The sequence below is a fragment of the Thamnophis elegans genome, chromosome 4 (genome assembly GCF_009769535.1).
Source record: "Thamnophis elegans isolate rThaEle1 chromosome 4, rThaEle1.pri, whole genome shotgun sequence".
NCBI classification, from domain to species: Eukaryota; Metazoa; Chordata; class Lepidosauria; order Squamata; family Colubridae; genus Thamnophis; species Thamnophis elegans.
The window spans coordinates 82,161,013-82,174,615 of record NC_045544.1 but is presented as its reverse complement, the minus strand read 5'-3'; the positions used below and the strand labels follow the sequence as shown (position 1 = coordinate 82,174,615).

The window sequence follows — 13,603 nt, the reverse complement described above, 5'->3', positions numbered from 1 at the left end:
TCAGACCGTAGCCCATTCAGAACTGGGCCATGGAAGTGGTGGGCAAGCATGTGCGCAAAGCTGCACTTGTGAAAGCAGCGTGCACGAAACCAACCCCTCTCCCTCCACACCTTCACCGCTGGCAGTCTGCCAATCCAGAAAGGTTGGAGATCACTGATATAGACTATAGCAGTGATGGCGAACCTTTTTGATACCGAGTGCCAAAAAGGGAGCACTCTGTGTGCGCACTTATCTGGGCTGTGACCAGGAATAGGAGCTGCCCAGGGGGCATACACATGCCGGAAAATTAACTTCCAGTTTCCATCGCGCACATGTACATCAGCCAGCAAGTTTTCCAGTTGTTGCCGCGCATGATCATGAGGGAAAACAGAAGAAAAGCTCTTCCAGTTTCCGGCACTGCCGCATGTGCAAAGGCCAGCTGATTGTGGCATGTGCATGCATGACAGAAACCCGGAAGAGGAACGGCCGATGCTGCACGTGCCAGGCGTCATGGCTCCATGTGCCACTTTGGGCATGTATGCCATAGATTCGCCATCATGGACGATCCTGAAAGCCTGAACATTCCCTTCATACTTCTAATACAAGTAGTCCATTTTATGACAATTTTTACAGCTATCATTAAGCAAATCATGTAGCCATTAAGCAAATCCAGCTTTCCCAATGGATGGTTTTTGCTGGAAATCGGCAATAAAGGTCCTAAATTGTGAAGGTGGTATGACAGTCATCAGTTCGAGTACAGGTCATAACTTTAGAATAGTAAATGTTAACTTTAGAATATCATTAAACAAATGATCATAAGCTGAGGATGACCTGTACTCTAATGAATTAGGGAAGAGTCAGTATTTTTTCCTCTGTCATAGGATAATCGCTTTGAGTGGAACCTTAAATTATGCAGATACGCATAAGCTTACCATATTAAAAATACTACTTTAAATTTAACTATTTCATAGTTTATTTCTAATAATTTTTATTTTATTTTTATTTAATATTGTTTTATTGAGTATGCAGCTCAAAATATAATTATTAAAAATAAATGGTGTATAAACATAATGACATAATTTTATCCATAATTTGTAGCAGTCCACAAATTAATGTATCATTTTAAAGAGTTACTGAACCAAAGATTGAGATCTCTGGTCTTTAGCTACTTACTGAAACTAAAGAGTCACTATGTGAGTGAGATGGACAGTTTCTAAATTTGATAAATAAATAAACAGGTTTCTATACTGCTTTAAAATTCTGCTAACAATGAATAAATAAATACCCAGAATCATTTCCAATTATTTTATTTTTACAAGCTGTATACTATTTCACAATGGTATACAACACGTTACTATGCAATCTGTAACTCATTCACAGACAATTTTTTTGAAAATTACCCTGAAAACTGGACGGCAGCACCTCAATAGCAGGTGTTGTTGCTACTTTTTAAACTGTCTCTTTTATTGGAAAGAGAAGGAAGCATTTCCAACTCTAGACTCTTACAGCTTGCAGAATTTATTTAATTAGGATAAAAGTATTTATTAAATGTTAAGATCAATGAGAAGTCAGTGCTTTACTGCATTCATAAGGTTCAATTCCACATCACTGTTAGCCATATTTGTTTACCTAGGTAACAAGTTCAAGCAAGGTAATGGAATAAAATTGTTAAACAGCAGGAAGGGAGAAAAGAAACAAAGGTAAAATGAGCACATCTATTTTAAGAAATACACACCTAGGACAAACATCTCCTTCAAATCAGGTTATAGTTACTATGGAAAGGAATCTCTAGTAGTACTCTTCTGTTGTTGTACTCTTACCCAGTTGTTCTTTTTGCCAGCATAAATTTCCATGTTCTCTCCATACTGAGGTTCTTCAAGTAATGTTTGATATTCAAACATGAGCCGAGAGCTCTCACGTAATCTGCTACATTGAAACTGATGATACTGTTGTACAAGTTCCTTTACAACAAGCAGGAGACATTCAGGATTTGAAGGATTCCAGCAGGCCAAATTCTGTTAAATCAAGAGACAGGTTAACACAATGTATTTGCATTGTCCAAAGTGAGATTTGGACTATTGATCAACTCAAATGTTCTTTCATTTGCCAGAGAATCAATATAATTGTTATCACTGAAACTGATGGATCTTTCAGTTGTGGTAATCTACATTAAAAATAAAAAAATAAAAACAGCTGAGCATTTGCAATATTTTCCTTCTCTTTTGGTGAAGACATATGATGAGCACAAGAGGGGAAAAAAGTGACACCGCTAATATTTTAAATTCTCTAAGCCTAACTTGGGCCATCAAATTCTCTCAAAAAACTGAGACAGGAGTTATACTGGATCCTCCATGTAGGTTAGAATATTAGCAGAACCTATACATAAGAAATTCAAAGCCATTAGATCTGCCTTTTTTACTCCTGTGCTTTCAGTGCACTGGATGCCAATCTGAGAAAGTGAAGCAATCCCCACTTATCTTTGTTACTAGCTACATCAGTGTAAGAACTCACTCTTACATTTATCTACTCAAAATTTTGGTAGAGGGGAAAAAATGTAAAGGTGGAAAATATAGGCAATATCAAGGCAAACAAGGCTATATATTGTGACACATCTATAGATTTCCTATTCTTTGTATCTGGTCACAGTTGTAGATTATTTAACCCAGTAAATTCAGATCACCTAGCCCATTATCTGCTCCCATAATAATATATAAAAGACTACTATTTTTATATATTTGGAAGGCACACAAAATGGTAGAAACCTATGCAATGCACCACCAATTTGATTCACAGATAGAATTCGAGTTACAACCTCATATTCAGCAACCATTCAAAATTACAACAGTGCTGAACAGTGCAGATCGCTCCATGAAATTGTGGCCATTGCAGTGGTCCAACAGTCTTGTGGTTGCTATCTGGGTACTTAATTGTTTACACTGCAATTATATCACAGTGAGCTGCAGTCACACAATCACCATTTGCAACCTTCCATGCTGGCTTTCCACAAGCAAAGTCAATGGGGAAGTCAGAAGGTAAGTTGCAAGACATTGCCATAAGTTGCTCCTCTCCTTTTCACCCGGGGAGCCCGCTACAGAAATTCTGGTCCCACTTGCCATCATAACCCAAGGACTATCTGTATGTAGCCATTTTGATCTTTTTCATTGGAGTACTCAACCTCAATATAACACCTTGACAAAAAAGTAAGATTTTACAATACTCTCAACTGAAATTCAAGAGACTGCTTGCTTTGACAAGCTACTGAACTAGAAAAGCTATCATGAATGTCCTTATTTAAAGGCCAGTGAAGCAATCGCTTTGATGAAGGTCAGCTTCATGGTATTTCCTGTAAGTGAGATTTACAGGAAATTTCCTCAAGTGTGTTTCAATCAAAACAGATTCCCTTCTATTACTACCAACACCCTATAATGTTCTTTTATTTCACTAACTCCTGAACCAAATAAGCTCTTATTCTGTATCCTTTGTTGTCTATTTTCATCCTATCAATTAACTCTAGCTGAATTCTGTCAGCTGTTTTTCACTTTGTCAACAAATTCTACCTCTACTTATTTTACTTGTTTATTTCTCAATCTTTTTTTTAATGCGAGGAACACAATCTAAGATCCCAAAGATTTCAAACTATTTATAAATGCTTTTTCAACTATCTGAAACTTATAAAATTCAATTTTCTAATATACTGGGGGGGGGGGGGGGATGGACGATCCACAACTATATTTAATTTCACTTCCCTGTAAATATAAATGATTTAGATACAATTTACGTTTTTCTTCTATCTCAATTCATTCCTTTACAAATGTGGGCTCCAACTTTTTGGGAGTTAAGAATCTTTGTCTAGAAAAATCTTGTGCATTCCAGTTTTGCACATGCATTTGTGAGCTATTTAAATTACATATGGACTTTTGGCATTTGTACTTTGACCATTTAAGAAACTACAAATGATTTGGCAACTGACATATATTGAATTAAGATTAAACTCATTATCAATTGTCTATTAGACTTGTAAAAATAGTTTAACAGAAAAGTTTCCCACCTTTCTGAAGTACAGACTATGTTCTTTTTTTAAAAAAAAAACACCTTACATTACACAATTAGAAGTTAATCAAGATATACATACATCCATTTCTTTTATCAATTTTTAAGTAAATACCTTTTCATTTGTTCTGAAAAGCTGAAAGCTTAACATACCTGCTGACATTCATACTCAATGAGAAATGAAAATAACCTTTCTCCCATAATTATCTTAAGCATTATATCACTAATATTTTGTTAAAGATGTTATCAACATTTTACTAGCTGTTCTATACAATAAAAGATTTTTTCCTAAGTATTATTGAGCTTGAGGAACTTCACTCACATGACATTAAATAAACAAAAGGGAAAAAAACGGTGTCATTTTTTCACCTCAAATGACTTGTTTGTTCTTCTCAAGAAGTTTTAAACGTTGCATCAAAACTGATTCTTTTTAACTTTCCCAGTCGGATTTATTAACTTTAGACATGAATAATTTTAACTAAATTTAGTTCTAAAGCCAAATAGATTTTTAAACCTCTCTCCCCAACACACAAACCCATAGCAGAAAAGTCACAAGGAAAATTTAAAAAGTAGCAAATTATACAGGACAATTTTAATATATTCACACTAGGTTAACACATTCATAAAACTAGCAGTAGAAAGCATTGATTTTTTAAACTTCTCTAGAAATACTTTTATTCCCCATATATACTCACATATTATTGGAGCTGCAGGAAGGTGTGTTACTTAGACTAACTTTTCAAAATATTTTCTGCCTTTATCATTTTTCTCCAAGCTTTGTATAGAAGCCTTACCCTACTATGTCATTGTTGTGGGTCATAAAATACTTTCCACATTTTATTTCTTTAAACATATCCTTAAAATATATGTTCTTAATTACTTATACTACAATTCTGTAGTAGAAGTCAATATTAAGATATAGTTTTGCCAATATCAGTGTTCCAGCTAGATGAGTAAACACACTTGTACTAGACATAACTCTCATATCTTAATCACAGAGAAATACAGTATCACTGATTGTGTGGCACCACAAGGATATGGCAATATACACTGGCAGAAGCATCATGCAGATGACTATCTTATTTCCTGGCACGTTTCAGGCAGTACGATGGAAGAGTTTTCTTGTCTTTACCACATGCCTTCAAACAAGTATACTTCCAGGAAGTAATCTGTACATTTGATTTTATAACTTAATATTAAAGAAAGAGAATGCATTTGCAACTTGGGCAAAATTTTAGCAAGGGATCACAGTTCAGGGAGCAGTTTCTTATTAATTTGTGTATTTTTTTTCATTTAAATGCTGCACATATTGTCTAGGTGAATGAAATGTTTTGTAATGTAAGATTGTCCCCATTTCTTCTCAGGTTGGTAGAGGATAAAGAAAGTAAATGAATGATAAAGACCAATAAACTGGTTAGGAACAAGAAATAGGAAGAATATAGTATTCTAAATTAGAATGTGTGGTTAGCATTTAGTGCTATTGTTGGACAGCAGGAAGCAAAGTAAAAACAAGCTCTGTTGTCCTTGCCTATATGCTAAGTACAGTCTTTCATGGAATGGAATGGAACAGCAGAGTTGGAAGGGACCTTGGCGGTCTTCTAGTCTAACCCGCTGCTTAGGCAGAAAACCCTATACCATTTCAGGCAAATGGTTGCCCAATCTCTTCTTAAAAATATTCAGTGTCAGAGCATTCCAACTTCTGGATGCAAGTTGTTCCACTGATTAATCGTTATAATTGTCAGCAAATTTCTCCTTAGTTCTAGGTTGCTTCTCTCCTTTATTAGTTTCTATCCATTGCTTCTTGTCCTGCCCTCAGATGCTTTGGAGAATAGCTTGACTCCTTTTTCTTTATGTCAACCCCTGATATTCCTTCTGTTTGTAAAACAATTACATTTATGATCTTGCATGTATGTTACAGCTAGATTTTACTTATTTGGGATAAATAAAATTGCAAATATTTGAGCTTTCTCCAAACTTACAGGATAGCAGCCAATTACTACTCAGTTGATGCATATCCCATATATTCTACACTAATATAATCTATAAGCAATTAATTATAATGCTTTACTTTTATGAACTCATTTATTGACATCTCTTATTAACTCACTCAAAAAGTCAAGCATGCTGGGCATGATCAGTGGAAAAACAAGAATGGGCTGCCCTAATACCAATTGGCTGGACCCTAAAAAGAATGACACCAGGATAACCACAGCAGAGGTGAAGGATGTGGTAAGAGACAGCGGAGTGTGAGGAATGTTGATCCATAGAGTGGCTGAGGATCGGGCACAATTGAATGGCTGATAACAACTAATTTTATTAATAGGACAATTGCCTAACAAATTATATGTAGCATCCTTCTATGAGTCAGTTCTTTTAGCATAACTATGTAAACAGTTACAAATTAGAATCTAAGAGCTGACACTAAAACACTTTTCTAAATCTCAGCCTGCCTTCCCTTCCCTTTCATTCCTTCTTTCCTTTGCTGCCCATCTCCCTATAAGACAACTCTGTGACAAAGGATTGCCACATGGAGGGAAAATCAGAGTACCTATTCTGATAAAGTAAAGTTACAGATTGACCAGTAGCAAATAACAGAAAAACTAATACACTACATTTATAAAGGTTGTTTTATTAGCTACTTTAATAATACTTTATGTGGATTTCCAAACCACCCAATTTACAAGCTTTAGACAACAACACAATATACAGAAACAAAGGTCTTAACCCCATTATCCATGACAAGAAAGGAAAATGAGATGCTTAAGAAAGATTACTACAATTTAAGTCAGCAGGAGGAAATGTTATCTACCTTATTTTGTGCTACTGTAACAGATGACACACAATTGCAATTCAGTTGTAATCCTGAAACAACCAAATGTAGTCCATGAACAACTCATTGGCTCAACTGCTTTTATTTATCCAATCACTTTACAGCCTAACTCTAGCTATTGGGGTAATATTTCTATACTCTTACACTACACATGTGGTTAGACCAGTTTCTACAACTAAGAAAAGTCAGAATAAGAAGCAAGTTAGACTTGTCAATAAGAGAATAAGCAAATAGTTTCTTAATTAAATGGAGCTTGTTTTTCTTAAGAATGTGCTTAAGCATCCAGGTTGCTGGAATATCTTCCAGAAACGTGACTTTGAAGAAGACAGCTTGCTACTGTTTTTCCTGGCTGCACTACAGAAAACAGCAAGATCTTCAGTTAGTGTACTTTCATATTTTTAGGAGGAAGAATTAAGTGCAGTAATTGACAAGGAAAATAAATGTCAAGAAAATACAAGATATCAAGCCCTTCAGAGTGACTAATATTAAAGTGGAGTTTATCTTCACTGATTAAAAAAAAGGATGCAATTTCAGTATGCTAGAAAAATAAAAAAAAATTGTGATCTTAGGCTATAAAAGTTTTATTTAAATATTATGAAGCACTATTACACATTAAAACACACATACACACACACAATTAAGTTTAGTCATCACTAAGGTTTTCAGCTACGTTCAATTGCTTCCAATTTTTTTTCACCTGTGTCTAGTGCATGAGTGTCAAAGTTTATTCACATTTTAAAATATACAATTAAAATGGCTCAGGATTTGGCCACAAATTTATAGAGAACAGAATTCCACAAACTAGAGGGTCTTTGAAAGAAATTATGATTTTTTTATGAATCTTCTTCTCCTTCTCCAGAAGTTTCCATAACAGAGCTAGAGGCAACTTTAGGAAATCTGAAGCAGGTGAAAATCAGAGTGAAGTAATATCTCTTGTAACTATGGTAGCATTTAATTAGCAACTGTAGGACAGCATATCATGATCAATATGCCCCTAAAATATGCAGTATGAAAGCTACAGGTACTATATTTGCAAGCAGCTGCATTAATAAATAATAACTTGAAATCAACATAAACTTTTGACAATTCCATGGTTATCTTATTTAATATGTGAAAACAAAATGGAATCTCTATTGTACAGTCTTCAGCATTAAAATAAGCTATTTAAAGCTTATTTTAAACAAGCTATTACTTTGATGAATTATATAGAATCGCTAATATTCTGGTATTACAATATCTATTTTTATAATCTGTTACAAACTTCTTCAGAACTAAGTATGCTTACCTAAAAGTTACTTCTAGCAAGGGAAACATTTACTGATTAGGAAGTCATATCTTGTAATTAATATTTGCCTATTTCTTTTCCAATTATAAAAGTGTCATTCAAAGTAATATTTTGATTTATGCTGCCACCCAATCATATTCACAATGATAAAGTTAGGGCTGCTGTGCAAGAATGGCATTTCCTGTTTCAAACAGACAATTTGAATTAAAACAGGATAGAAAATTAGATTAGTCTTAAATAACTGACTAATCAGTTAAATTTACAAGTATTTCTTTCTCCTCTGAAAATGTATATTCTAGTAGTTCGAAACTAAAGTACATGCCACAAATGTATCAGATTTGCCACTACAAAACATACATAGGAATGGTATTATTTTGTATACAATGTATGGTTGAAGACTATTGAATCACTGCCTTCTAATTAAACAGCAGTTGTGATAGTTACTTGAAATTTCTGCAAGAAAACAGTATGTTAAAGTGCAATTGTAAATTTATTCTGACCATGTTTCTTTCTTCAATATATAACAATTAAAGGCAATGTTGCTTGAGTAAATACTTCTAATACAAAGTATCCCCACTGAGAGTATACTAATAGAATAAATGTATTAAATGCATTGAAAATTACAGAATTTATATTCAAAATTATGAAAATATTTTTGTGATGGTGCTTCAGCTATGGAATTACTTCGCTAGTGATGTGTAACTAATACATTATATTTTCTGCATCAAGTCAAGATACTTCATTTATCCCTGCAGTTTTAACTTATAAACTATGGCCTTTGCTGATTTTTGATTGCCTCTCATTTTTCATTATTATAATTTGATTAAAGATATCTAATATTTTTTAAATATGAAACATTGTACTCTCCACCATGAACCCGTATGTATACATATTTTAAAAATAGTTTTCATATTAATTTTTAAAGAGTGCTATGAAGCAGTTCCATATGTTAAATACAATTTTATGACAATGACTAATATTCTCTCAAATATATTCATTTGGTATATTCATTATCCACTAATATTCTGAAATCAGAAATGCAAGGTCAAGTTTGATTTATGGTCAACAACTGAATAAAATTATCATTTCTATATTTATATTTATATCTCCATCCATCCCCCAAAATGCACAAGCTAAGGATGTTACTCTTTAAAATTAAACTGAACATTCAGATAAGGGCCAGCTCTTTCCAATCCCTTTCTGGATGCAGTTCTGACTTTTTTTTGCTAGTGGAAGATATATCTAAAATATAAAATTAAAGCAAATCTAGAAAACCAACTTATTGCATAGTAAGTAAAATTGTATTGAACAAGTTCATCATCAACACACATAATCTTCAATAAAGCATAACTGGAACCCAATATTTTGGGGAATTTTCATTCTCTCTCCAACTTTCCTATTTTAGGAAAAGTTGTTAAAAATAAGTCATACTGCAACTTCACAGAATTCTGCTATAAGCTGCTTATTTGGACCCCACTGAATTGAGCTTTAGGCTTAGCATAGGACTGAAACAGCATTGACTGAACTTCTGATAGGGGCAGAATGGAGATAGTGTGTTCATACTGGTTCTCCTTGATCTCTCAGTGACTTTCAAGTTAGAGACATAATCTTGTAGTGGTTTTTCTCCTTTCTTCTTCAGTCAGTGTTGATGGGGAGGAGAGATAGAACCCACACCCCATTTTGTGAGGTTTCGCAGAGTTCACCACTGCCTCTACTCTCTTTTATATCTACACAAAACCTAGGCGAGGTCATTTGATAGCACAATAGAGGTATCATTAGTCTGCTGCTGATATTCACTCATGTATCCCTGGTTCAAGTCAGCCAAATGATGCTATGTTCTTTTGCAGTATCTGGGCCTGTGTGGTGTGGATGGGGATGTTCAACTCATGCAAGCCCAAGTAGTTGTGAATTGAGGCCCTCCTGGATCTGGTGAACTTCTATCTTTAATTTTAGATGGGATTGCATAGTCTCAGACCGAACCAGTGCACATCTGGTGAGTCCTCCTGGACTCATGAATCCTATTCAAGAAATAGATGGCAGCTATGGCCAGGGAGACATTTGCACAACTCCTGTCAGCCTCTGCCTTGCTGCTGCTTTGGCTGCCATTGAAACGGGGAGGGGGGGGGCATGGTATTTGGGAGGGGATTACTAATTGTGCTGGAGGAAGATTCTGGAGTTTCTGCTGCCTGTCTTACTGCGCATGCGGTGGAGGTTTCCCGCCAAGGCCAACGGCACCGACATTCCATCTTGGTGATGCCTTTCGAAGTTATCTCGCACCTGACACTTGGAAGAATTATGATTAGACTGTAACTGGGATGCCAAGGGGTGGGGAATGGGTTATTCTATATATCAATTGCTTTCGCGCCTAAATAATCAGTCTTTGCTTTGCTACGCTTCTAATCATTTATAATTAGTAAAAGTACACTTGATTTCTATCAATGGAGTCTCGTGGGTTTCTTTCCTAATTATTCAATGGAGGAGTGCTGACAGTAAGCGAAGACTCATTCACACCCCACCAGGAGTTTTCCATCTACCATGGGGGGGTGTACTCAAAAGAAGGAACGGAGAAAATGTCATTGCAAGCGAGCGATGATGAGGAGACTGGAAGAGAAACTGCAGAACCATCTTTACCTGAAAGGCTAGCTGGCCTAAGGGTAGAAGAGCCTGCGGTTCGGCCCCGTTGGACTTTGGGAGTGGGGCAAAAAGAGGATTTGGAGAATTTGGATGCAGGAGTTACTAGAAGGAAACAAAAGAAAAAACCAGCGGACTGGGAAGAAGCTATGACCGAGCGGAGGTCCTGAGAGAGAGTGATGGAAAGAGAGCAAACGGAAGAATTTGAACAAAGGTACTCCATGCATAAATTTAGGGAGGGTGAAGAGGCCGAGGGGGGATGGGAGCAAACAAACCCAGAAACAGCCTCTCCCCCTCCAGCCAGGGCTGCTGCCAGAGTAGGGGGGCCCCCCAGAAGACGCAGAATGGCAAAAGTCCCTCCCTTACCAGTAAAATATAACGGGGATACGAAGAGGTTGGGTCTTTTCGTCATTCAGATTTGCAACTACATGGAAAAATATGGCCAAGTTTTAGAATCAGATGAGATGAAGGTGCAAATAGTTTCACTTTCTTTGGAAGAAAAAGCGGCCGTTTGGATGGTGAGCTTACACCAATGTAATTCCCCTCTCCTGGGGAATTTTGATGACTTTATGGCTACACTTAAGAGGAGGTTTGATGACCCGCTGATTGAGAAACGAGGGAAGGTGAATTTTATGGCCCTAAAACAGGGAAATAAGCCAGTGGCTGAATATGTTCAGGAGTTTCAACAGCTTTCATCGTATACAAGGGGTTGCTCTGGAGAGACGCTCCCGGATCAGTTTGCATTGGGATTAAATGAGGACATTTATCAACAACGCGTTAACAGACACCTTCCTATGCGAGTTGTTGCTTGCTATGAAAATACAGCAGTTGTTGAGCTAGACTTGATTAGATTTCAACATGTGAAAGAGGAAAAAGCAGACAGATCGCCCCCCCCCCAGCTCAAAGGGCCCCATTCCGCATCAGGGGTGAAGGGAAGGGAAGCTCCGCCGGCAAGGACAAGCTTTTCATGTGCCTCCGTTGTGGGAAAGGAGGCCATCGAGCCATGGATTGCCGCGTTAAACTTCCTCCGACCGCCCCACCCCCTGCCAAGAGGAAAGGGAAGGCAAGCAAGGCCCTGGGGAAGAAAAAGGAGGCTGCGTTCGCTGCTGAGAATACCACCCAGCGTTTCCAGCTGGAGGTGGAGAAGGGAGCGGACGTGACCACCAGCTCCTCTGATGACTCCAATGACGACGGCTCGCCTCAGTGCGTGAGTTCACATAAAGGCCCCATGTTGATCCCAATTGAGTTAAGGGTGCCATTTGGTGGGGAGACGGAGCTTTCCGCTTTACTCGATTCGGGCTGTTCTAGATGTATGATCAATCCTGCAATGGTTGAAAAACTGGGCTTGAAATTGAGGACTTTGAAAACCCCTATTGTTTTTTGCCAAATCGATGGATCCATTGCAGGGGGGGGGGCGGCCCATTTCTACACTGAACGTCTAGAGATGAAAATGGGCACCCATGTAGAATTGATCTCTTTCATTGTGGCACCTGGGATGGACAGACCCCTTATTTTGGGACTCCCCTGGCTTCGTAAATGGAACCCTTGCATTAACTGGAGGAAGGGGTGGCTGCGCATCCGGACCAGCACAGCCCCAGACGGGGATGCCGTCGCCCCGGGAAGACGGTTGTAAATTACCTTGGTCGTTAGTCTGAAGCAAGACCGCCCCCACTGCCACGTCGCTGGCATCAGCCTGAACGACAAAAGGCTTGTCCATCTCCGGATGCTTCAGAACTGGCTCTTCGGCAAAAAGTCGCTTCAACTTTTCAAAAGCAGCTTGATACTCCATGGTCCAATTCAACGGCTTGCTAGGTTTAGGTTTCGGCCCACCTTTGGACTTCAACAAATTAGTGATGGGAAGTGCAATTTTGGCAAAAGAAGGGATGAACTGATGGTAGAAATTGGCAAAACCCAAAAATTTCTGTAATTGTCTACGTGTACGGGGCGCCTCCCACTCAGTGACCGCCTTGACCTTAGCGGGGTCCATTTCCACACCTGCAGGTGAGATACGATACCCAAGGTAGTCTATCTTCTCCTGGTGAAATTCACATTTGGATAACTTGGCATAAAGTTCCGTGGCTCGGAGTTTCTTCAGGGCAGTGTGGACCAACTTGACGTGTTCTTCATATCTTTGTGTGTAAATAAGGATATCATCTAAATATACGATAACGCCTTTGTAAAGGTGGTCATGCAAAATCTCATTAATTAGTTGCATGAAAACTGCTGGTGCCCCCTGCAGGCCAAAGGGCATTACACGGAACTGGAAGCAACCCAGGGGGCAGTTGAAAGCAGTCTTCCACTCATCTCCCTCCTTTATTTGGACTCTATAGTATGCCTCCCTTAAGTCCAGTTTAGTAAAAATGCGGCCTTTTCCCAGTTCGGCCAGCATGTCCTTTATCAGAAGCAAAGGATAGAGATTCTGAGAAGAGATTGAATTAAGGTTCTTAAAGTTAACACACAAACGAAGAGAGCCATCTTTCTTTTCCCTGAATAGTACAGGGGCTGCCACCTTGGGTCTGGCTGGTTCAATGAAACCCCTTTGCAAGTTTTTGTCAATAAACTTCCTCATTTCCTCCATCTCTCTGGGCAACATAGAATATATTTGGGGTTTTGGAAGCGGCACTCCAGGCAAAATTTCGATGGAGCAATCAGTGGGTCTGTGGGGTGGAAGTTTATCTGAAGATTTTACACCTCCCATAAACTCATAGACACGGAGAGACGTTGGGCAATCTGGGAGAAAGAAGCATTTGCTGTACGTTGGGCTTTGGCCACATGGCGCCACTTCTTGGAGGGCGCTAAGCACCCGTTTGAGGTGTGGACTGACCATA

General features: G+C 37.9%; 1 protein-coding gene across 1 annotated transcript in view; it reads right to left on the bottom strand.

The window, feature by feature from the left end:
• Window positions 1–13,603, bottom strand: part of BABAM2 (BRISC and BRCA1 A complex member 2) — a 149,515-nt gene that overhangs the window by 116,112 nt on the left and 19,800 nt on the right. Inside the window, 1 exon segment of the mRNA XM_032217020.1 lies at window positions 1,800–1,994. Coding sequence (XP_032072911.1) covers window positions 1,800–1,994 — 195 coding nt within the window.